The sequence below is a fragment of the Mesoplodon bidens genome (assembly GCF_964165515.1).
Source record: "Mesoplodon bidens genome assembly, chromosome: 19".
Taxonomy (NCBI): domain Eukaryota; kingdom Metazoa; phylum Chordata; class Mammalia; order Artiodactyla; family Ziphiidae; genus Mesoplodon; species Mesoplodon bidens.
This window is the reverse complement of record NC_138179.1, coordinates 44607791-44632047: the sequence shown is the minus strand read 5'-3', so window position 1 is coordinate 44632047 and position 24257 is coordinate 44607791. Positions and strand designations below refer to the sequence as shown.

Below are 24257 nucleotides of genomic sequence, written 5' to 3'. Positions count from 1 at the left end.
TGTGTATGGTGTTAGGGAGTGTTCTCATTCATTCTTTTACATGTAGCTGTCCAGTTTTCCCAGCACCACTTATTGAAGAGACTGTCTTTTCTCCATTGTATATCCTTGCCTCCTTTGTCATAGATTAGTTGACCACAGGTGCGTGGGTTTATCTCTGGGCTTTCTATCTTGTTCCATTGATCTATGTTTCTGTTTTTGTGCCAGTATCATATTGTCTTGATTACTGTAGCTTTCTAGCATAGCCTGAAGTCAGGGAGTCTGATTTCTCCAGCTCCGTTTTTTTTCCCTCAAGACTGCTTTGGCTATTCGGGGTCTTTTGTGTCTCCATACAAATTTTAAGATGATTTGTTCTAGTTCTGTAAAAAATGCCATTGGTAATTTGATAGGGATTGCATTGAATCTGTAGATTGCTTTGGGTAGTATAGTCATTTTCACAATATTGATTCTTCCAATCCAAGAATATGGTGTATCTCTCCATCTGTTGGTATCTTTAATTTCTTTCATCAGTGTCTTATAGTTTTCTGCATACAGGTCTTTTGTCTCCCTAGGTAGGTTTATTCCTAGGTATTTTATTCTTTTTATTGTAGTGGTAAATGGGAGTGTTTCCATAATTTCTCTTTCAGATTTTTCATCATTAGTGTATAGGAATGTAAGAGATTTCTTTGCATTAATTTTGTATCCTGCAACTTTACCAAATTCATTGGTTAGCTCTAGTAGTTTTCTGGTGGCATTTTTAGGGTGCTCTATGTATAGTATCATGTGCAAACAGTGACAGTTTTACTTCTTTTCCAATTTGTATTCCTTTTATTTCTCTTTCTTCTCTGATTGCTGTGGCTAGGACTTCCAAAACTATGTTGAATAATAGTGGTGAGAGTGGACATCCTTGTCTCGTTCCTGATCTTAGAGGAAATGCTTTCAGTTTTTCACCATTGAGAATGATGTTTGCTGTGTGTTTGTCGTATATGGCCTTTATTATGTTGAGGTAGGTTCCCTCTGTGCCCACTTTCTGGAGAGTTTTTATCATAAATGGTTGTTGAATTTTGTCAGAAGCTTTTTCTGCATCTATTGAGATGATCATATGGTTTTTATTCTTCGATTTGTTAATATGGTGTATCACATTGATTGATTTGCGTATATTGAAGAATCCTTGTATCCCTGGGATAAATCCCACTTGATCATGGTGTATGATCCTTTTAATGTGTTGTTGGATTCTGTTTGCTAGTGTTTTGTTGAGGATTTTTGCATCTATATTCATCAGTGATATTGGTCTGTAATTTTCTTTTTTTGTAGTATCTTTGTCTGGTTTTGGTATCAAGGTGATGGTGGCCTCATAGAATGAGTTTGGGAGTGTTCCTTCCTCTGCAATTTTTTGGAAGAGTTTGAGAAGGATGGGTGTTAGCTCTTCTTTAAATGTTTGATAGAATTCACCTGTGAAGCCATCTGGTCCTGGACTTTTGTTTGTTGGAAGATTTTTAATCACAGTTTCAATTTCATGACTTGTGATTGGTCTGTTCATATTTTCTACTTCTTCCTGGTTTAGTCTTGGAAGGTTAGCCCTTTCTAAGAATTTGTCCATTTCTTCCAGGTTGTCCATTTTATTGGCATAGAGTTGCTTGTAGTATCTTAGGGTGCTTTGTATTTCTGCGGTGTCTGTTGTAACTTCTTTTTCATTTCTAATTTTGATTTAAGTCCTCTTCCTCTTTTTCTTGATGAGTCTGGCTAATGGTTTATCAATTTTGTTTATCTTCTCAAAGAACCAGCTTTTAGTTCTATTGATCTTTGCTATTGTTTTCTTTGTTTCTATTTCATTTATTTCTGCTCTGATCTTTATGATTTCTTTCTTTCTGCTAACTTTGGGTTTTGTTTGTTCTTCTTTCTCTATTTCCTTTAGGTGTAAGGTTAGATTGTTTATTTGTGATTTTTCTTGTTTCTTGAGGTAGGCTTGTGTTGCTATAAACTTCCCTCTTAGAACTGCTTTTGCTGCATCCCATAGGTTTTGGATTGCCGTGTTTTCATTGTGATTTGTCTCTAGGTATTTTTTGATTTCCTCTTTGATTTCTTCAGTGATCTCTTGGTTATTTAGTAACATATTGTTTAGCCTCCATGTGTTTGTGGTTTTTACTTTTTTTCCCCTGTAATTCATTTCTAATCTCGTAGCACTGTGGTCAGAAAAGATGCTTGATATGATTTCAATTTTCTTAAATTTACTGAGGCTTGCTTTGTGACCCAAGATGTGATCTGTCATGGAGAATGTTCCGTGCGCACTTGAGAAGAAAGTGTAATCTGCTGTTTTTGGATGGAATGTCCTATAAATATCAATTAAATCTATCTGGTCTGTTGTGTCATTTAAAACTTCTGTTTCCTTGTTTATTTTCATTTTGGATGATTTGTCCGTTGATGTAAGTGAGGTGTTAAAGTCCCCCACTGTTATTGTGTTACTGTCGATTTCCTCTTTTATAGCTGTTAGCAGTTGCCTTATGTATTGAGGTTCTCCTATGTTGGGTGCATATATATTTATAATTGTTTTCTTTTTCTTGGATTGATCCCTTGATTATTATGTAGTGTCCTTTCTTGTCTCTTGTAACATTCTTTATTTTAAAGTCTATTTTATCTGATATGAGTATAGCTACTCCAGCTTTCTTTTGGTTTCCATTTGCATGGAATATCTTGTTCCATCCCCTCACTTTCAGTCTGTATATGTCCCTAGGTCTGAAGTGGGTCTCTTGTAGACAGCATATATATGGGTCTTGTTTTTGTATCCATTCAGCAAGCCTGTGTCTTTTGGTTGGAGCATTTAATCCATTCATGTTTAAGGTAATTATATGTATGTTCCTATGACCATTTTCTTAATTGTTTTGGGTTTGTTTTTGTAGGTCCTTTTCTTCTCTTGTGTTTCCCACTTAGAGAAGCTCCTTTGGCATTTGTTGTAGAGCTGGTTTGGTGGTGCTGAATTCTCTTAGCTTTTGCTTGTCTGTAAAGCTTTTGATTTCTCCATCGAATCTGAATGAGATCCTTGCTGGGTAGAGTAATCTTGGTTGTAGGTTCTTCCCTTTCATCACTTTAAGTATATCATGCCACTCCCTTCTGGCTTGTAGAGTTTCTGCTGAGAAATCAGCTGTTAACCTTATGGGAGTTCCCTTGTATGTTATTTTTCATTTTTCCCTTGCTGCTTTCAATAATTTGTCTTTAATTTTTGCCAATTTGATTACTATGTGTCTCGGCGTGTTTCTCCTTGGGTTTATCCTGTATGGGACTCGCTGCACTTCCTGGACTTGGGTGGCTATTTCCTTTCCCATGTTAGGGGAGTTTTCGACTCTGATCTCTTCAAATATTTTCTTGGGTCCTTTCTCTCTCTCTCTTCTCCTTCTGGGACCCCTATAATGCGAATGTTGTTGCATTTAATGTTGTCCCAGAGGTCTCTTAGGCTGTCTTCATTTCTTTTCATTCTTTTTTCTTTATTCTGTTCCACAGCAGTGAATTCCACCATTCTGTCTTCCAGGTCACTTATCCGTTCTTCTGCCTCAGTTATTCTGCTATTGATTCCTTCTAGTGTAGTTTTCATTTCAGTTATTGTATTGTTCATCTCTGCTTGTTTGTTCTTTAATTCTTCTGGGTCTTCCTTAAACATTTCTTGGATTTTCTCCATCTTTGCCTCCATTCTTTTTCCAAGGTCCTGGATTATCTTCACTATCATTCTGAATTCTTCTTCTGGAAGGTTGCCTATCTCCACTTCATTTAGTTGTTTTTCTGGGGTTTTGTCTTGTTCCTTCATCTGGTACATAGCCCTCTGCCTTTTCATTTTGTCTGTCTTTCTGTGAATGTGGTTTTTGTTCCACAGGCTGCATTATTGTAGTTCTTGCTTCTGCTGTCTGCCCTCTGGTGGATGAGGGAGGGACTGGTGGTGGGTAGAGCTGACTGTTGCTCTGGTGGGCAGAGCTCAGTAAAACTTTAATCCACTTGACTGTTGATGGGTGGGGCTGGTTTCCATCCCTGTTGATTGTTTGGCCTGAGGCAACCCAACACTGGAGCCTACCTGGGCTCTTTGGTGGGGCTAATGACAGACTCTGGGAGGGCTCACACCAAGGAGTACTTCCCAGAACTTCTGTTGCCAGTGTCCTTGTCCCCACGGTGAGCCACAGCCCCCCTCCTCCCCCACCTCTGCAGGAGACCCTCCAACACTAGCAGGTAGGTCTGGTTCAGTCTCCCCTGGGGTCACTGCTCCTTCCCCTGGGTCCCGATGCACACACTACTTTGTGTGTGCCCTTCGAGAGTGGAGTCTCTGTTTCCCCCAGTCCTGTCGAAGTTCTCCAGTCAATTCCCACTAGGCTTCAAAGTCTGATTCTCCAGGAATTCCTCCTCCCGTTGCCAGACCCCCAGGTTGGGAAGCCTGACGTGGGGCTCAGAACCTTCACTCCAGTGGGTGGACTTCTGTGGTATAAGTGTTCTCCAGTCTGTGAGTCACCCACCCAGCAGTTATGGGATTTGATTCTACTGTGATTGCGCCCCTCCTACCGTCTCATTGTGGCTTCTCCTTTGTCTTTGGATGTGAGGTATCTTTTTTGGTGAGTTCCAGTGTCTTCCTGTCGATGATTGTCCAGCAGCTAGTTGTGATTCTGGTGTTCTCTCAAGAGGGAGTATACGTCCTGTACTCCGCCATCTTGGTTCCTTACAGGATTTTATCTGAAGGAAAAAATTGGGAAAAAGATGCTAGATGCTGTGGTACATCCTGACATGGAGGTACAGCCGTGACGCACTGTTAGAGGGAAGAGTTGGAAAATAGTGTGATGGTGCCAGGTGGTGCCATTGGTTTGTTGAGTTCAGTACAAGTACACGCATGATCTCGTTTACAGCTGTTTCTACTTAATGCTCTTCTGTGTTGTTTTATTTTCATAGTGATAATATATAATTTGTATAATGAGAAACAATTAAGATATTTCCATTAAAAGAAAACTCCTCGGAAATAAAAGGAGCTGGAGGTTGCAGGGCCGAGGCAAGATGAAAAGGGGGGGTTGCTGTCGTGCCAGGAGGGCCAAGTTCTCCCCTTTCGTATGAGAGCCTCTCGGCGGAATGGAGGTTAAGCCAACACGTAGACATCCTTCTCCCCCATTTTATTTCAGTTTCTTTTTTTTCTCTTTTTTTTGGGGGGGGCCAAGCTGCTTGTGGGATCTTAGTTCCCTGACCAGGGATCGAACCCGAGCTCTCAGCAGTGAGAGCGCGGAGTCCTAACCACTGGACCGCCAGGAAATTCCCCCCAGTTTGTCATTTTTTTTGAGGCAGGTTCTCTAGGAAGAGTGGGACCTGTCAGGTATTGGATTTGTGCCTGAAGCTTTCATCAGTCGAAGTTTCCTTGGAGCCTGTCTTGTGTCCTCCATCTCTCTCTCGAGTTTGCTGCATAGCCAGCCAGCTGCTGGGCCTGGGGACTTTTAGAAATGTGGATATTGACGAGCATCCTTGGGTGCATGTCTCTGCTATTCTGTCAGTGAGTGACGCCTGTTGATCTTTCAGGACCAGCCCTTGGGGCCTGGGACTCGGGGCTCTGATGGCAATCTTGGGCTTCCTTTTGGAAGGCCCCCTCCTCTCCAGCTGCAGGAGGTGGGGGTCAGACACCCTTGGGGGCTGTGGCAGGTGCTCAGTGGGGTGGCGGCTGTGGCCCTGGGTGGGGGTCACTAAAAGTCCTCAGACTCTCCTGGAGTTTGGAGTCTCACCTTTGATTGCTTCCGCTCTTCCCAGGAAAGCCTCACATTCCCCTTTCTCTGCCTCACCAGTTGATGCTGAAAAATCTGCTTTTCTCTTTTCCTTTCCAAAGGCCAGAGGCCATAGCAGTTTACAGTGGTCAAAACTGCTGTCTTAATCCTTAACTTTTAACATCTTTGTAATCTTGACATTGATGTTTTTTTTAATTGCATCAGAGTCAGCCATAGATAGGCATCAAGGTAAAACAAAATAATTCTGATTTCGTATAATACTGTTTTTTTGTTGTCGTTGTTAGAAAGAGGCTTAGAGAGAAATCATAGCCTGTATCATTTAAATTAAAACTTTTTAAAAACTTTGAAACAGAATGTAATATCCTTTTAGCACATTTTTTTTTTTTGAGATACACGGGCCTCTCACTGTTGTGGCCTCTCCCGTTGCGGAGCACAGGCTCTGGATGCTCAGGCTTAGCAGCCATGGCTCACAGGCCCAGCCGCTCCGCGGCACGTGGGATCCTCCCGGACCGGGACACGAACCCGTGTCCCCTGCATCAGCAGGCGGACTCTGAACCACTGCGCCACCAGGGGAAGCCCCTTAACACATTTTTGGTGATTTCTTCACGTGAAGTACTTCAGTTTTTGTTTTTTCCCCCATCCCACCCAATCGGTTCTCTGTGTCCAGGTCACATTTCAGAGGCTGTTGTGCCTCCTGGCATTTCTTCATTCTCCCATTAGCTTGGTTACATCTTGCTAAGGGAGTGACTCGCTGCTTTTAGAACTTGAGAAAACTCATGACTTTGACAAATCCAACATTAATAAGTTTGAAGTCTCAGTGCTCGCGTAGTGTTGTGTTAGTATTAAATATTCTCCCTTGGTTGGATAGTATTTTAAAAATATGTTGGTTACCTCTTGGCATAATTCACAGGTTTCTCTTACTAAATTTGATTCTAGAACTTAGTGAACCTGCACTGAGGAAATAAGTACACCCCTAACAGACCCCCAGAACTCTTCATCTTGCAAAACTGAAACTCTGTCCCTATTAGACACTGACTCCCCTTCCCCCCCCCAGCCCCCACCATCCTACTTTCTGTCTCTATGAATTTGTCTACTCCAGGGACTTCATTTAAGTAGACTCATACAGTATTTGTCCTTTTGTGACTGACTTATTTCATTTAACATAATAGCCTCAAAGTTCATCTGTGTTGTACCAGTGTTGTACCATGTTCCAGAACTTCCTTCCTTTTTAAGCTGAGTAATATTCCATTATGTGGCTGGACCATGTTTTGTTCACCCCCTTAATAGACGTTTGGGTTACTTCTACCTCTTGGCTGTTGTGAATAATGCTGCTGTAAATATGGGTGTGAAAATATCTCTTCATAGCCTTGATTTCAGTTCTTTTGAATGTATACTAACAAGTGGGATTGCTGGATCATGTGGTAGTCTGTTTTTAATTTTTTGAGGAACCACCATACAGTCTCCAGTAGCAGCTGCACCAGCAGTACACAGGGATTCCTATTTCTCTACATCCTTGCCAACACTTGTTATTTTCTGTGTTTTGTTTTTTTGGTTTTTTTGATAGTGGCCATCTTAATGATCGTGGCAGGATATCTCATTGTGTTGTTGCTTTAATTGAAGTATAATTGATTTACAGTGTTGTGTTGGTTTCTGGTGTATGGCAAAGTGATTCAATTATCCATACATATATCTTCTTTTTCAGATTCTTTTCCATGATAGGTTATTACAAGATAACTGAGTATAGTTCCTTGTGCTATGCGGCAGATCCTTGTTTACCTATTTTATTTTATTTTTAAAAATTAATTTATTTATATATTTTTGGCTGTGTCGGGTCTTCATTGCTTCACGCAGGCTTTCTCTAGTTGCGGCGAACAGGGGTACTCTTCATTGTAGTGCATGGGCTTCTCATTGCGGTGGCTTCTCTTGTTGCAGAGCACGGGCTCTAGGCACGTGGGCTTCAGTAGTTGTGGCACACAGGCTCAATAGTTGTGGCTTGCAGGCTCTAGAGTGTGGGCTCAGTAGTTGTGGTGCATGGGCCTAGTTGCTCCACAGCATGTGGGATCGTCCCAGGCCAGAGCTCGAACCTGTGTCCCCTGCATTGGCAGGTGGATTCCCAACCACTGCGTCACCAGGGAAGTCCTACTTATTATATATATATTAGGGTGTATATATTAATCCCAAACTCCTAATTTATCCCCCCCTCCCCCCGATCCCCTTTGGTAACTGTAAGTTTGTTTTCTGTATGTCTGTGAGTCTATTTCTGTTTTGTAAGTAAGTTCATTTGTATCAGTTTTTAATTATTTTATTTTATTTTTACAATATTTATATATTTTGGCTGCGTTGGGTCTTAGTTGCAGCACGTGGGATCTTTCATTGCGGCACGCGGGCTTAGTTGCCCCGCAGCATGTGGGATCTTAGTTCCCCAACCAGGGATCGAACCGGTGTTGCCTGCATCGCAAGACAGATTCTTAACCACTGGACCACCAGGGAAGTCCCATTTGTATCATTTTTTTAGATTCCACATATAAGTGATACCATAATATATTTGTCTTTCTCTTTCTGACTTCACTTAGTATGATAATCTCTGAGTCCATCCATGTTGCTGCAAATGGCATTATTTCATTCTTTTTTAAGTCTGAGTAATATTCCATTATGTATATATATATCACATCTTCTTTATCCTTTCATCTGTCGATGGACATTTAGGTTGCTTCCACATCTTGGTTATTGTAAATAGTGCTGCTGCGAACATTGGGGTGCATTGTATCTTTTTGAATTAGAGTTTTCTCTGGATATATGCCCAAGAGTGGGATTGCAGGATAATATGGTGAACTCTATTTTTAGTTTTTAAAGGAACCTCCATATTGTTCTCCATAGTGGCTGCACCAATTTGCTTTCCCACCCACAGTGTGGGAGGGTTCCCTTTTCTCCACATCCTCTCCAGCATTTATTATTTGTAGACTTTTTGATGATGGCCATTCTCACTGGTGTTAGGTGATACCTCATTGTAGTTTTGATCTGCATTTCTCTAATAATTAGCGATATTGAGCATCTTTTCATGTGCTTGTTAGCCATCTGTATGTCTTCTTTGGAGAAATGTCTGTTTAGGTCTTCTGCCCATCTTTTGATTGGGTTGTTTGTGGGTTTTTGTTATTGAGTTGTATGAGCTGTTTGTATATTTTGGAAATTAAGCCCTTCTAAGTAGCATCATTTGCAAATATTTTCTCCCAGTCCGTAGGTCGTCTTTTTGTTTTGTTTATGGTTTCCTTTGCTGTGCAAAAGCTTTTAAGTTTAATTAGGTCCCATTTGTTTATTTTTGTTTTTATTTCTATTACTCGAGAAGATGGATCCAAAAAAATATTGCGGTGATTTATGTCAAAAAGTGTTCTGCCTATGTTTTCCTCTAGGAGTTTTATAGTATCTGGTCTAACATTTAGGTGTGTTTTTTTCTTTTGCTTTGGTTTGTTGTTGTTGTTGTTTTGGGTTTTTTTGGCAGCGCCATGTGTCATGGGGGATCTTAGTTCCCTGACCAGGGATCGAACCCATGTGCCCTGCAATGGAAGTGTGGAGTCTGAACCATTGGACCACCAGGGAAGTCCTACATTTAGGTTTTTAACCAATTTTGAGTTTATTTTTGTATATAGTGTTAAAGAATGTTCTAATTTCATTCTTTTATGTGTAGCGGTCCAGTTTTCCCAGCACCGTTTATTGAAGAGACTGTCTTTTTTCCTTTGTATATTCTTGCCTCCTTTGTCATAGATTAATTGATCATAGTTTGTGAGTTTATTTCTGGGCTCTCTGTTTTGGTCCATTGATCTATGTGTCTGTTTTTGGGCCAATACCACACTGTTTTGATTACTGTAGCTTTGTAGTATAGTCCAAAGTCAGGAAGTGTGATTCTTCCAGCTCTGTTCTTCTTTCTCAGGATTGTTTTGGCTATTTGGGGTCTTTTGTGTTTCCATACGAATTTAAAAACTTTTTTGTTCTAATTCTGTGAAAAATGCCATTGGTAATTTTATAGGGATTGCATTGAATCTGTAGATTGCCTTGGGTAGTATGGTCATTTTAGCAATATTAATTCTTTCAGTCCAAGAACACTGTATATCTTTCCATATGTTTGTGTCATCTACAACACACTGACAACAGAATATCAGAAAGAGAAATTAAGGAAACAGTTCCATTTACCATTGCATCAAAAATAATAAAATACCTAGTAATAAACCTACCTAAGAAGGCAAAAGACTTGTACTCCTAAAACTAAGATGCTGATGAAAGAAGTTGAAGATGACAGAAACAGATGGAAAGATATACCGTGTTCTCATTGTGGTTTTGACTTGCATTTCTGTATTTAGTGATGTGCATCTTTTCATGAGTGTTGAACACATATATCATCTTTGGAGAAATGTCTGTTCAAGTCCTTTGCCCATTTTTTATAATCCAATTATTTGACTTTGTTTTGTTTTGTTTTATTATTGTTTTAGGGTTGTAGGAGCTCTTTATATATTTTTGATATTAACCTGTTAGCAGGGATGTGATTTGCAGACGTTTCTCCCATTTTGCTTTTCACTTTAAGTTCTTTAATGCACAAAAGGTTTTAAAGTTTCATGTAGTCCCACTGGTCTGTTTTTGCTTTAAAAATTTTTTTTATTTATTTATTTGCCTGCACTGGGTCTTAGTTGCGGCATGCAGGATCTTTTATTTAGTTGCAGCATGCAGGCTCTTGGTTGCAGCATGCAGGATCTAGTTCCCTGACCAGGGATTGAACCCGGGCCCCCTGCCCTGGGAGCGTGGAATGTTAACCAATGGACCACCAGGGAAGTCCCAGTCTGTTTTTGCTTTTGTTGTCTGTGCTTTTTTTGGGGGGGGAGGTATGCGGGCCTCTCACTATTGTGGCCTCTCCCGTTGCGGAGCACAGGCTCCGGACGCGCAGGCTCAGCGGCCATGGCTCATGGACCCAGCCGCTCCACGGGATGTGGGATCCTCCCAGACCAGGACACGAACCCGTGTCCCCTGTATCGGCAGGCGGACTCTCAACCACTGCGCCACCAGGGAAGCCCCTGTTGTCTGTGCTTTTGATGTCATGTCCAAGAAGTCATTGCCAAGTCCAGTGCCATGAAGCTTTTTGCCTTTGTTTTCTTCCAGGAGTCTTGTAGTTTTGGATCATCTTACATTTAGGTCTTTAACCCATTTTGAGTTAGCTTTTTTTAAAAAAATTAAGTAAATTAATTAATTAATTAATTTTTGGCTGTGTTGGGTCTTCATTGCTGTGTGTGGGCTTTCTCTAGGTGCGCGGCGAGCGGGGGCTACTCATCGTTGCAGTGCGTGGGCTTCTTATTGCGGTGGCTTCTCTTGTTGCGGAGCACAGGCTCTAGGCACGTGGGCTTCAGTAGTTGTGGCTTGCACGCTCTAGAGCGCAGGTTCAGTAGTTGTGGCACACGGGCTTAGCTGCTCCACAGCATGTGGGATCTTCCTGGACCAGGGATCGAACCCATTGATGGACCAGGGATCCGTCAGGCGGATGGCAGGCGGATTCTTAACCACAGCACCACCAGGGAAGTCCCCTGAGTTAGCTTTTGTACATGATACAAGTTAAGGGTCAACTTCATTCTTCTTTGTCAGTTTTCCCAACAAGCGTTTGCTGAAGAGACCGTCTTCTCCCCCACTGGTGCTCAGCATTTGTTTAATAGCCGGTTATTACAAGTTTTGCTCAGCTTTGGTCTGTTGGAGTCCATTAATCTCTTCAAGAGTGTAAAGGCCAAGGCTGAAGGTTAACCAGCAGCTAGTCTCCCTGTGCCCAGTGAGTGCATCCAGGGAACCAGGTGGTGCCTGTGGTGATGGAGGCGTGTCCCGCACTGTGAGGCGAAGGATTTCTGCGCGGTCATGGGTCTGAGGCCGCACACTGAGCCGAGAGCGGTTTAAGGACTGAAGCATTGTAGTCCTTTGAGTTTGGGCTGTGGCCACATCCTGTTACAGCGAGAATTACTTGAGGTGGCTTGTGTGTCACAGGACCATTAAATTGTTTATAAGGAGTACTGTGTTCCTTGTGGATAATGTTAAGCACAGAGTCCTTTCTAGGGTTTCTGCTAGGCCTTGAATTTGAAACTTCTCCTTGAGCAAGCTGATGGACTTTGAGTCCCTCTTGGGCGGCTCTGACTGGACAGGTAGGAGTCAATTTTTAGGTTAACTTCTGATTTTCAGAGGTTTTGTTTCCTGGCTTGCCCCTCACTGTCCCAGGAGCTCGTGGTCACAACAGACCAGAGTGGAAGCTGGGGAGATGGGGTGGGGCGGCCCTGCTGCGACGGGAACCATTCAGAGCACAGTGTGCTTTCCTGAGCCCCCCACTCCTCCTGGGGGGCTCCTGTTGCTCCCCTGAGAGAGCCTGTTGGGCTTCCTTCTGTCGTGGATCACAGCTGAAAATCTGCTGACATGTTCGTCTTCACATAATTTGTGAACATTTTTGAGCATTTCAGACTTCCAGTCGAAGAGGTGTTTAAAGTGGTGAAAAGGAATTCCAGCTTTTGCATCACAGCATACTTCCTCAGAGCTTACAAATTTTGCTGCACCTTAAAATACAAACTCAGATATTTCATACATTTTGCTACATTGGCTTCTTAGGCTCCTAGTGTTTGCACATGAAAATACAGTTCATGATGACAGGATGCTGAGAGGTCTGAAGCTAATTATTTTCCTAGCCGGTCACTATTCTCATTTCTAATGGCAGATACAAATTACTGATTAAAAATCAAATTCTGACTGTTACGTTTTTACTTTTTTTCTTTTTTTATTGTAAAATATACATACTGACTTATTTTTATCATTTCAGAATTTCTAGAAGGAGGAGTTGGCCATATTGAAATGTTATTTCGCTGCAACTATTTAGCTTTAGTTGGTGGTGGAAAAAAGCCGAAATACCCTCCGAACAAAGGTAAAGTAATCCTGCATTTAATTATGCACCTCATGTGTAGTCCTCTCTTGAACTTCTTAGAGTATCTTTGTGTCTCTGGCTACATTGGATCTTCCATGGTGGCCCTGTGACACATGAAGGACTAGTCCCTGGGAAAGAAGCATCCAGACAGAGAGTGTCTTTTCTCTGCTGCTCCTGGGAGGAGAAACGTGTGACCAGGGTCACTTGTCCCCATGGACATAGAGCACGTACTTTTCAGTTGTGTTGTCTGGATGGGGGCCTTCGCACCATTTTGTTCTGGATGTTCTTCTGCGGTTGGCGTCCTGTGCTGTGAGCTCCTTTTAAAGCCAGGTGTGGGGAGGCTGCTTCTCCTGCAGAGAGCCACTGACTCACAGAAACATATAGAACAGAGAACAGCTGGGCTCTGGGTTGAGGAGTGTTGTTCCTGGTGTGTGTGTGTGTGTGTGTGTCTTTGTTCAAAGAGATGGCATTGTAAAGAGTGTGGCTCTTTGAAAGTAAAGGAGAGGGACTTCCCTGGTGGTGCAGTGGTTAAGAATCCGCCTGCCAATACAGGGGACATGGGTTTGAGCCTTGGTCTGGGAAGATCCCACATGCCGCGGAGCAGCTAAGCCCAGGCACCGCAACTACTGAGCCTGTGCTCTAGAGCCCGCGAGCCACAGCTACTGAAGCCTGCGTGCCTAGAGCCCATGCTCCACAACAAGAGAAGCCACCGCAATGAGAAGTCCACATACCACAACGAAGAGTAGCCCCCACTCGCCACAACTAGAGAAAGCCAGCACACAGCAATGAAGACCCAACACAGCCAAAAATAAATAAATAAATAAATAAATATTTAAAAAAGAAGAAGGGCTTCCCTGGTGGCGCAGTGGTTGAGAGTCCGCCTGCCGATGCAGGGGACACGGGTTCGTGCCCCGGTCCGGGAAGATCCCACGTGCCGCGGAGCAGCTGGGCCCGTGAGCCATGGCCGCTGGGCCTGCACATCCGGAGCCTGTGCTCCACAACGGGAGAGGCCACAACAGTGAGAGGCCCACCTACTGCAAAAAAAAATAAAAAAAAAATAAAAAAAAGAAGAATTACTTGGGCTCCTTGGGGATGGGCAGAGATTCTGCCGCTGGATCAGTCTTTGTCATATGAAGAATTTCATTGATCATTGATCATTGGTGAGGAGTCAGTAGCCTAGCCCCACCTGTGGCACTGTTGGGAGGTGTCACTGCTCCCCGCCCCCAAGGGAGCAGTGGACCAGATAATCTCTGGGGTCTCTTTCACCTGTAACATCTTATTCTCAGTAAAAAAAATTCCGAGAAGTGAGAGTCTCAGAAATTTTGCAGAAGAAAAATATTTTTTAGAAGAAAGCAGTTTTCTAACTGAACATTTTGAGTAAAATTTAAGCTTTTTGTAGTGTGCTAAGGGCAATTTTTAAAAAAGAACTTGGTCTGTTTAAACTTTTGTAAGATTAAAAATACATTTTTTCAATGTCAAAATTACTGCTTAATATTTTAACGATTATCAATTAAGATGCATGGTGTTACAGTGTAAAGAATCTAGTGTCTTTGGTTTGTGAAAACAGAATAAAACAGGACTGGAGGAGACTGGTTTGTCACGGTGACCCACTGGGTCCTGACAGGGTGCTGTTCAGGGAGCAGAGAGGCCCTTTCCATTTAGGAGGAAGTCCAGAATTTTGAAATATATTTTTTGCTATTAGGAACTGTATCAAGAGACAGACATACAGGATCCCGCCCAGTACATTTAAAATTCTGGGTTTCCTGCAGTCGGGCAGCTCGCAGCCCTCAGAGGCCATGGATTTTTCTCACTACCCAAGGCATCGTGTCTGGTCACTTTTGTTCTGTGAATGAAAATTCGTGCTGCTTCCTCTGGGGCTTCATCACACTGTTTCCAGACATTTCTGAAAATGGAGTTCACCCGTATTTGTGACACCCTTGACATCCGTATCTGTGGGCTTCTGTCTGGTTTGGGCCGGTTTGGGCCAGTTTGCGTTTGTGTTGAGTTGTAGGCTTTCTGGTGTTAGGTTGCAGGGCCAGAGGAAGTTCACTGAATTGCTTTCGTGTTCAAGAGTAGAGTGTCCTTTGCCCAGAGGGTTGTGAACATCTGGTTTGGGGAAGATACTATTTTCAGTAAGGTAACTGTCTACTCACTGACACGTTGGTGCCCTTTAAGGAAGAGCCGATGGGAAAAGTTTATCAAAGATGGTGTTTGAAGGAGCAGGAAGAGCACTGTTCTCCGCTTCAGTTTTGAGTGGTTATAAATGATAGCTAACCTCTTCGATAGTAAATACGTCTTAGGTTACTTGATAATAGTTTTGGCAGTTCTGGTAGGCTGGTATTCAGTGGTCTCTTGATTTGAAACTTAGGATACTTACCCATTCTGGCAAAACTTACCCCTGAATTCCACCGGGCTGTTGTTGGTCATGGTGTTGGGACCTTTAGGGGAAAGGTCTTCCCTTCCATTCTCAGTCAGCTGTAACCTGACTGTTTAGGGAGCTTATTTCCCTCACGCCACACGCTTTGTACCCAGCTTTTCAAGTGGAAAAGAGGTCTGGACACACGCTCTTCATCCTCCAGGGTTGTCTGTAAATTGTATCAGCCCTTGCGACATAAACTGCTAATCCACCCTGACGCAAGATTGTAGTGTGAGCAGAAGATATTCCAGAGCTTGAAGCAGAGCGAGAACAGTCAGGGCTGAAGAACACTGGCCCTGGTTTTTATGTGTCTCATTTCCCCATGAAAGAACCCTTTCTTTTCTTTTTTTTTTTGACGTGGTAAACTATTTAATGTCTGTAGGTGTGCCTCACCCTCCCATTCCTGTTACAGTTCAGTAGCCTCTCCAAACTGACTGTACCAGAGAAAACGTGGGCACTTTTTCCCAGCAGAGTTCGAAAACCATTAAGGTCCTGATCCTCTTGATTCAGAAATGATTGCAGGTGAGGTCGTTCCACAGCATGCCTCAGGTCTGTCTGCTCAAGGAAAACAGCCCCCCAGCTCTACGGGACTCGCGAGGTCTTCTGTTCTTCTGCAGCCTGGCGCTGGGAGCTGCGCCGCTGGCAATAGTGGTAGGCTGGGGCACTGCAGAGGTAGCTGCCGTAAGCAGTGAGGGGCACCGTGGAGGTGGAGGAGGTCTCGTAGCCAGTGTCGGCTGGTTGCTTGGCCGTTGGCATGTTGTCCCCTGGATGCGGCCTCTCCCTTCCCTCCGACCGAGGCCTCCAGCCTGCGCGACCTCCTAGCGCAGCCGGACCCTTTCTTTTCTTAATCCAGGTTTATCTCTAGCACTTGGTACCTGTGGTTGGGCTTGCTTTTTGGCTCAGTCTAGTAGAACCAAGGAAGGAGAGGTGGAGAGAAGTTTGCCTAAAAACTAGGCAAGGGTTGGCAGGGAGGAGGTTCAAGTGCGCTTGAGTGCCTGTGTGCATGCCTGTGTGTATAGAGAGGCAGAGACTGGCTGCCTGAGGTGTGAGCAGGTGTGTGGTTGATGAATAGGAGGGCGGGGGGGGCGGTCTGAGACCTGGGAGCGGGACCGTCCTGCCAGTGGGAGAGCCTCGTGTCCCCGCACCCCCCCGCACCCCACCCCCACCCTACCCGCTCCCAGTCAGGTGTTTGTGATGTGAGGACTCCTTCAGGAGTGGCCTTAGCAAGCCCGCCCCTGGCCTGTTCATTACCATGTTCATACATTCTTTCCTGTTTCAGTGATGATCTGGGATGACCTGAAGAAGAAGACTGTGATTGAAATAGAGTTTTCTACCGAAGTCAAGGCTGCCAAATTACGGCGAGATAGGTAGGTTTGGTGTCTCATTTTTAGAGGTAGAACAGTCACTTTCTCTGAAGATGGCTGAAATCATTTTTATATTGAAGGAAGAGAAGTGAAGTGTTCAGGAAAACGATGTATAAAAACGTGAGACTGTAGTTTATAACCCAAGGACATAAGGAAGGCAGTGAATTTTATTTGCCTCCCAGGATCACTTACAGGTGAGTGGTCGGTGGGCGTGGCTGAAGTGCACCTCCGTGGACCCGGCCCCCGGCCAGCCCTGCCCCTCCAGCTCTCAGTCCTTCAGGGGAGCCGTCCCACCCAACAGGTACAGACTGAGGACTCGAGTTTTGAACCTTGAATTGCCTCCCTCTTAGCCCACACTTGTCCAAATGCTGCCTCATACATGTTTCAATCTGAAAGTAAAGGAAAATTCAGGAACTCCTCACAGAGAAGCTGTCATTGAGTCTCACCTGTTGAAAGTAGCAGGTCTCTCTCAGCTGTTGCCTTTCTGGGGTTTAGGAGAGCACAGGAGTTTTTCCTAGTATGTTGACGGAGGTAGAGCAGAGCTTCATCGCTCTGGGTTTTGGTGTGATTTGCATGTTGTGCTCGGCTGTGGTATGATTTACATGTTGTGCTCGGCTGTGGCGTGATTTACATGTTGTGCTCGGCTGTGGCGTGATTTACATGTTGTGCTCGGCTGTGGTGTGATTTACATGTTGTGCTCGGCTGTGGTGTGATTTACATGTTGTGCTCGGCTGTGGTGTGATTTACATTGTGCTCGGCTGTGGTGTGATTTACATGTTGTGCTCGGCTGTGGGAGGACAGATGCTGAACCAGACAAGTGTGAATAGGGGTCTGTCATCCCTGCACTCATAGGTAGACTTGTTTCTTCCAGGAATGTCAGCATTTAGGGGCTCGTAATAATGCAAATCCTGGAGCCAAATCAAGGATATTCCACTTTCTTACATTTCTGGATTGTCAAGACGTGTCTAAAAGTGTGTTAAGATAGAATTTCTGCCTTTGTGTCCTGCTTGGTTCTTACTCTAGACAAAGTATTTGATGAAAATGCCCTCCCAGCCCTCGGGCTATACTTTCCTCCAGCCGGTGAGAGGCGCTCATTCCTAGTGCCAGCCTCGCGCCCAGAGGCTCCCTGCCAACCTGCTCTGCAGACCTTGCTGCCCAGTGCCTGGGTTCAGGAATGACCCTCTTTTTAAATTAATTAATTAATTAATTAATTAATTAATTAATTAATTTGGCCGTGCTGGGTCTTAGTTGCACCATGCGAACTCCTAGTTGCATCATGTGGGATCTAGTTCCCTGACCAGGGATTGAACCCAGGCCCCCTGCATTGGGAGCGTGGAGCCTTAGCCACTGGACCACCAGGGAGATCCCCGGAATGACCCTCTTGTATTTGCTCTTTGCGGTGTTTCTGTTTCCAGATGATAAGAACAAAAGTCATAAACTGTTTGAGTTTCACTTTGGGGGAGAGAAATTCTGATGGTGTTTTTTTCTTTCCAGAATTGTGGTTGTTTTGGACTCTATGATCAAGGTGTTTACATTCACACACAATCCTCATCAGTTGCACGTCTTTGAAACCTGCTATAACCCGAAAGGTAAGAATCCAGAGGAGGATGGATGGTAGAAACTGGCTTCCTGGGTCCGATCCAGGCGGGACGCAGACCCATGCTGGGCACTTCTCCTCCAGGTGGTCTTGGAGTGATGTTGCCCTAGTGGTGGGTCCTGGGGCATCTGGGGCTCTGGGGAAGGGTCTGGGAGAGGCAAGCTCCCCATCTCGGTCCCTACCTTCTCCCCTGAACCTTCCCGCGGTCACAGCCCAGCTTCCTTTCTGTGGTTCTAAGACCCTGCCTCTCACCAGAATCATCGGAGTCCCTCTTGGGATTTCCCACTGTCAGCCATTCAGGAGCTCCATGGTGAGCCCTGGAATCCATGTTTTTATTAAGTTCTGAGACATTTCCTTCCCTTTTTCTTCTGGCTGGTGGATTACGTGTGGCTGACTTTGTTATTCATTTTATCATCTTAACTTTGCTTTTAAATTTTTTGGTTTTTTTCTTCTAGCTTTATTGAGGTATAATTTACATAAAACTCATTTTAAGTGTATCATTTGATAAACTTTAGTCATTGTAAACAGTTGTGTAGCTGCCACCACAGTCAGGGCAGAACAGTCCTGTCACCCAGGAGTTTCCCCAGGCTGTGCCCTTCCCCACCTGACCTTCAGGTTTTGCCTTTTCAGATGTGTTTGGTATCTTTCTCTTAGCTTAATTTTTTTTTTTTTTTTTTTTTTGCGGTACATGGGCCTCTCACTGCTGTGGCCCCTCCCGTTGCGGAGCACAGGCTCCGGACGTGCAGGCCCAGCGGCCATGGCTCACGGGCCCAGCCGCTCCACGGCACGTGGGATCCTCCCGGACCGGGGCATGAACCAGTGTCCCCTGCATCAGCAGGCAGACTCCCAACCACTGCGCCACCAGGGAAGCCCTCTTAGCTTAATATTTTTTAGATTCCTCCATGTTTTTGTGTGTGTGCTATTATTTTGCTCCTTTTTATTATTGAGTAGTATACCATCATATGGATATACCACAGCTGTTGATCCATACCAGATTTTTGGCTGTTATAAATAGAAGCTGCTGTACATGTTTACATGCAGGTCTTTTTGTGGATATATTCTTTCATTTCTCTTGGAGTACAATTGCTGGGTCATATTGTAATTATTTTTTAGATTCCATATATAAGTGGTAACGTACAGTATCTGTCTTTCTCTGTCTGACTTATTTCACTTAGCAGAATACCCTCTAGGTCATCCATGTTGCTGCGGATAGCAAGATGTCATTCCTTTTTTATGGCTGAGTAGTATTTCATTGTGTATATATCCACTCTCTGTGTTTTGATTGGAGCATTTAGTCTATTTATATTTAAAGTAATTATTGATAGGTACGTACTTATTGCCACAAATTGTTTTGGGTTGTTCTGGTAGGTCTTTTTCGTTCCTTTTTCTTTTGTTCTCTTCCCTTGTGTTTTTTTTTTTTTTTTTTTTTGGCTGCACTGGGTCTTTGCTGCTGTGCATGGGCTTTCTCTAGTTGTGGCGAGCAGGGCTACCCTTCACTGTGGTGCGTGGGCTTCTCATTGCGGAGCACAGGCTCTAGGCACGCAGGCTTCAGTAGTTGTGGCATGCGGGCTCAGTAGTTGTGGTGTGCATGGGCTTAGTTTTGCTCTGCGGCATGTGGGATCTTCCCAGACCAGGGATCAAACCTGCGTCCCCTGCATTGGCAGGCGGATTCTTAAACCACCGTGCTACCAGGAAAATCCCTTCCCTTGTGATTTTATGACTGTCTTTAGTGTTATGTTTGGATTCCTTTCTCTTTTGTGTGTGTATCTATTATAGATTTTTGGTTTGTGGTTACTATGAGGTTTATATATAGCAGTCTGTATATATACATGTGATTATTTTAAATGGCCTGGTCTCTTAATTTCAAATGCATTTTAACAACCCTACATTTTACTCCCCTCTCCCCACAATTTGTTTTTGACATTATATCTTTTTGCTTTGTGTATCCTTTACTTATTGCGGATGTAGATGATTTTACTACCTTTGTCTTTTAACCTTCTCACTTGCTTTGTGTGTGATTGATATTATTACTTTTACTCTATATTTACTTTAACCAATGAGCTTTTTTCTTTTAACAGTTTTCATGTTTTTGCTTGTGGCCTTTTCTTTTTTGCTTAGAGAAGTCCCTTTACCATTTGTTTAAAAGACTATCTTTTCTGCATTGAATTACCTTGATACTTTTTTTTTTTAATCAAATAAGTGTAAGATTCTTCTGGACCCTTTATTCTGCTCCAGTGGTCTGTGTTTCTTTCCTTATGCCAATATCAGATGACCTTGATTTCTGGAACTTCAAGATAATTCTTTTTTTTATGTATGTATGTATTTATTTATTTTTGGCTGTGTTGGGTCTTCATTGCTGCGCGCAGGCTTTCTTTAGTTGTGGCGAGTGGGGGCTACTCTTCGTTGCAGTGTGCGGGCTTCTCACTGCGGTGGCTTCTTCTGTCGTGGAGCACGGGCACTAGGCGCACGGGCTTCAGTAGTTGTGGTACGTGGGCTCAGTAGTTGTGGCTCGCAGGCTCTAGAGCTCAGTCTCAGTAGTTGTGGTGCACAGGCTTAGTTGCTCCGTGGCATGTGGGATCTTCCTGGACCAGGGATCGACCCCGTGTCCCCTGCATTGGCAGACGGATTCTTAACTACTGCACCACCAGGGAAGTCCCTGGAACTTCAAGATAATTCTTGAAATTAGGTAGTATAAGCCTTCTAGTGTTGTTCCTATTTTATAAGAAATTGGGGGGCTATTCTAGGACCTTTTACTTTCCTTATAACTTAGTGACAGGTTGTCTGTTTCTTCAGAAGAGCCTGCAGAGATTTTAACTGTGATTGCACTTACTCTGTAGGTGGGTGAAGGTAGGTTCCAAGCTGTGGTCACAGGACAGCTCTCCGCCCACCAGGTCTTTGGTTTTTCTTTGCAGTGTGTTATAGTGTCTTTTACATCTATCATTAAATTTATTCTTCAGTTTTGGGGTTTTTTTTTTTTTCTTTTTTTTGCGGTACGCGGGCCTCTCACTGTAGTGGCCTCTCTTGTTGTGGAGCACAGGCTCCGGATGCGCAGGCTCAGCGGCCATGGCTTACGGGCCCAACCGCTCCGCGGCATGTGGGATCTTCCCGGACTGGGGCACGAACCCGTGTCCCCTGCATTGGCAGGCGGACTCTCAACAACTGCGCCACCAGGGAAGCCCAGTTTTGGTTTTTTTATGTTACTGTTACTGGATTCATTTTTATTTTATTTTATTTATTTATTTTTTAAGGATTCACTTTTAGATTTTACAGTTTTGCATTCTCGTGGCTGACACCCCAAAAGACAGACATTTGATAAAGTTTATTCAGTAGCAAGTTCAGCACTTGTTTCCAGTTATGAAGCCGTCTCGTGGGAGGAAGCTCTGCTTGGCCCTCTGCTGCCCTTCACAGGGAAAAGATGCTGTGAATGATTCTTATTTTTTCATGGGACCTGGAGGGCAGGGAGCAGGTATGGTCGTGGAAGAGCAGAAGCTTTGAGACGGTCCTGAGTCCTTGACGCGTTTCCTTGTCTCTGTTTAGGCCTCTGTGTCCTGTGCCCCAATAGTAACAACTCACTCCTGGCCTTCCCGGGCACGCACACGGGCCACGTGCAGCTCGTGGACCTGGCCAGCACTGAGAAGCCGCCAGTGGACATTCCTGCCCATGAGGGCGTCTTGAGCTGCATTGCTCTCAACCTGCAGGGAACAAGAATTGCGACCGCATCTGAGAAAGTAAGTGGGTGTCCCTGCCCCACGGAGGTGCCCCCAGAGTGGCGTCTCCCGCCGTAGGGTGCGGGCTCCCGGGAAACCAGCCCTCCCCTGAAGATCCCGACCCCTGAGAGGCTCTTAGCCACCTTCTCTCAGGAAGTGGGTCATAGTTGACATAGAGGATCCAAAAGTCATTTTATTTGGTTATGCCCTATCTGTTTGGCAGTAGAATTAGTGTTTTTCTAACTGGCTGTGGGCATTATAATTAAGATGCCATTTCTCTGGACATTGAGTGAACTGATGGCTCTCAGGGCGTGAGACAGCCCAGGGCCTCTGCCAGGGGAGCATGTGCACGGGGCTCCGAGAGGGCCACGCCTATGGGCCTGGGCCCCAGGTCTCCCTGACCCTCTCTCGGCCCCTGCCCGCTGCTATTGGACTATAGAGACTCCAGTCTGTTCTCGGTGACAACAGAGGGAAAGTTGAGTTTTAGATGATGTGGGTGAGTTTGGGAAAGGGTCGGATGGGTTAATGGGTTTGTGAATATAACTCATTTCAAGAAAACTAAAAAGTTGTGAATCTTTGATAATGAAACCCTTCACTGTTTTTCAAAGGGGACCCTTATACGAATATTTGATACTTCATCAGGGCATTTAATCCAGGAACTACGAAGAGGATCTCAAGCAGCTAATATTTATTGGTAAGAAAGCACGTTGTTTTACTCTAGAGAAGGGGCCCTATGTGATCTGGAGGAGAGTCAGGACTACCCCCACGAGGCGGGCGGGAGCTGCTCTGCTGGTAGGGGCTGTTTTATTAGCTTGTTTTATTATTACTAATTTAACTGTTTGTTTATTATGGGAATATACACAAAAGTAGAGAGAATATTATGATTACCATGAACCCATTGTCCTGCATTTGTCAGAATTTGCTTGTTTTATTTCATCTCTTCACTGTCCCTCCAACTTATTTTTCAGTAGCATCTTCAGGCAAACACTGGAGGCCTAGGTAGCCTGTCTGTAGTCACTTCAGCCTCCTGCGAGGCTGACCTGCTCTCTCTGTGGTGGTTGTTACATGTCCCACAGTGTCTGGAGCTCTGACAGGGCTGCACCCCTGCTTGGGCGGGACTTCGCTCTTTGTGTCTGTGGCCTTTGCAGGTGTGGAGCTGCACTGGGGCCTGAGTGATAAAAACATAGCTAGTATCTGGATGTAGTGTCCTTGGGGCCTCTGGTACAGCCCGCTCTCCCATCTGTCTGCTCTCGGGCCCCTCCAGCCAGCCTGCGTGATGCCCACCTCTACAGGGCCTGGGTCGTTGGAGGGGAGTTTTTCTCCTTCAAGTGGCATGTTTGGGTGGCCTCAGGGCCCCTGGGGTGGCAGGGTGGTCTGCAGGGAGCCCCTTCCCTCTCCCTGGCACCTGAGGAGGAGGGGCTGTGCCCTGGCTTTGACCATCTGGTTCTGTGCTGAGCCCCGTCAGCTGGTCAGGAGGGGTGGTTCTTAAAATGACTGTCCTGACCACGGCGGGCTGAGGTCAGGGCTCACTCCTGCGTCCACCTGAGACCCGAGCTTCATCTGGTTTCTCTGCAGCATTAACTTCAATCAGGACGCTTCTCTCATCTGTGTGTCCAGTGACCACGGCACGGTGCACATTTTTGCAGCTGAAGATCCAAAAAGGAATAAACAATCGAGGTAGGTTTTCCAGTTAGGAGGACAGAACGTTGCCTGGGTGTTGCCCCGCTCAGTCTGGGTCACAGTCGGGATGCTTTGCTTTGCTCGTTCATTTGATTCTCTGAAAACCAGGGCAGATTACTTGATGCTAAGACAGTGGCATCACAACTTCCCCTTCCACTAGCTCCTTAGAAAATGTCTGATGAGGATCCAGGCACCTTCCAATGAGGTAGCACTTGGTCCTGAACTCCAACCGTCATGCTTGTGTTAGCTGTTCAGAAAATTAATTTGGTGGCAGTAGAACCCTGTGCCCCTTCTGATGCTGATGGTTTCTGGATTTATAATAAACCCATTTGTAACGACTTCATTTTTTCATGTGAAAAATAAAGATTAAAAGCAAAAATAGAATTTAAGTCATTAAGGCTAAGGCGACATTAAAGAGAGCTGTGTCTCTAACTTTGTTATGTGACCGTAACTTCCTTTCTTTGCTTTCTGTCCTCACAGTTTGGCATCAGCCAGTTTCCTTCCAAAATACTTCAGTTCCAAGTGGAGTTTTTCCAAGTTTCAGGTTCCCTCAGGCTCTCCATGCATTTGTGCCTTTGGAACAGAGCCAAATGCTGTCATTGGTAAGTGGTCCTTCCAGAGGAGAGTGGCCCCCAGGTTTGGTCAGCGCCCCACCAGCTCCACTGGTGGCCCTTCCTCTCTCCTGGGGGTCCTGTGCATCCCTCTCAGGGTCCGCGCAGCCACCTGCCCTCCGGGGTTTCCCGGGCAGTCAGTGGGGCAGATCATTTGGTCTTGGAACCGGCGACCAAAGAGGGTTCCCCCATCACCACACTAGCTGAAGTAGATGCAGACCCCCCAGAACAGTGGGGTTCTCGGTCGAGTGC

The 24257-nt window shown here is 44.7% G+C and overlaps 2 protein-coding genes across 4 annotated transcripts in view; one reads left to right on the top strand and one right to left on the bottom strand.

The window, feature by feature from the left end:
• Window positions 1-24257, top strand: part of WDR45B (WD repeat domain 45B) — a 38490-nt gene that overhangs the window by 10498 nt on the left and 3735 nt on the right. For 2 of the 3 annotated variants that reach the window (XM_081219700.1, XM_081219702.1), the window contains exons 3-9: window positions 12529-12630; window positions 16326-16413; window positions 17905-17999; window positions 21545-21735; window positions 22323-22408; window positions 23290-23391; window positions 23875-23996. In XM_081219700.1, the coding sequence (XP_081075826.1) occupies window positions 12529-12630; window positions 16326-16413; window positions 17905-17999; window positions 21545-21735; window positions 22323-22408; window positions 23290-23391; window positions 23875-23996 (786 nt within the window). The remainder of the gene's footprint in view (window positions 1-12528; window positions 12631-16325; window positions 16414-17904; window positions 18000-21544; window positions 21736-22322; window positions 22409-23289; window positions 23392-23874; window positions 23997-24257) is intronic. The other variant, XM_081219701.1, reaches the window with a different exon arrangement.
• LOC308607611 (cytochrome c oxidase assembly protein COX14-like) lies at window positions 14039-16310 on the bottom strand. Its single transcript, XM_081219703.1, has one exon. It carries the CDS (start codon window positions 15800-15802, stop codon window positions 15629-15631), a length of 174 nt encoding a protein of 57 aa, XP_081075829.1. The 5' UTR covers window positions 15803-16310; the 3' UTR covers window positions 14039-15628.

What these genes read in the sequence shown, in the direction of transcription:
- LOC308607611 (XM_081219703.1), bottom strand. Translation starts at nt 15,802, where the DNA reads ATGCCAACGGCCAAGCAACCAGCCGACACTGGCTACGAGACCTCCTCC.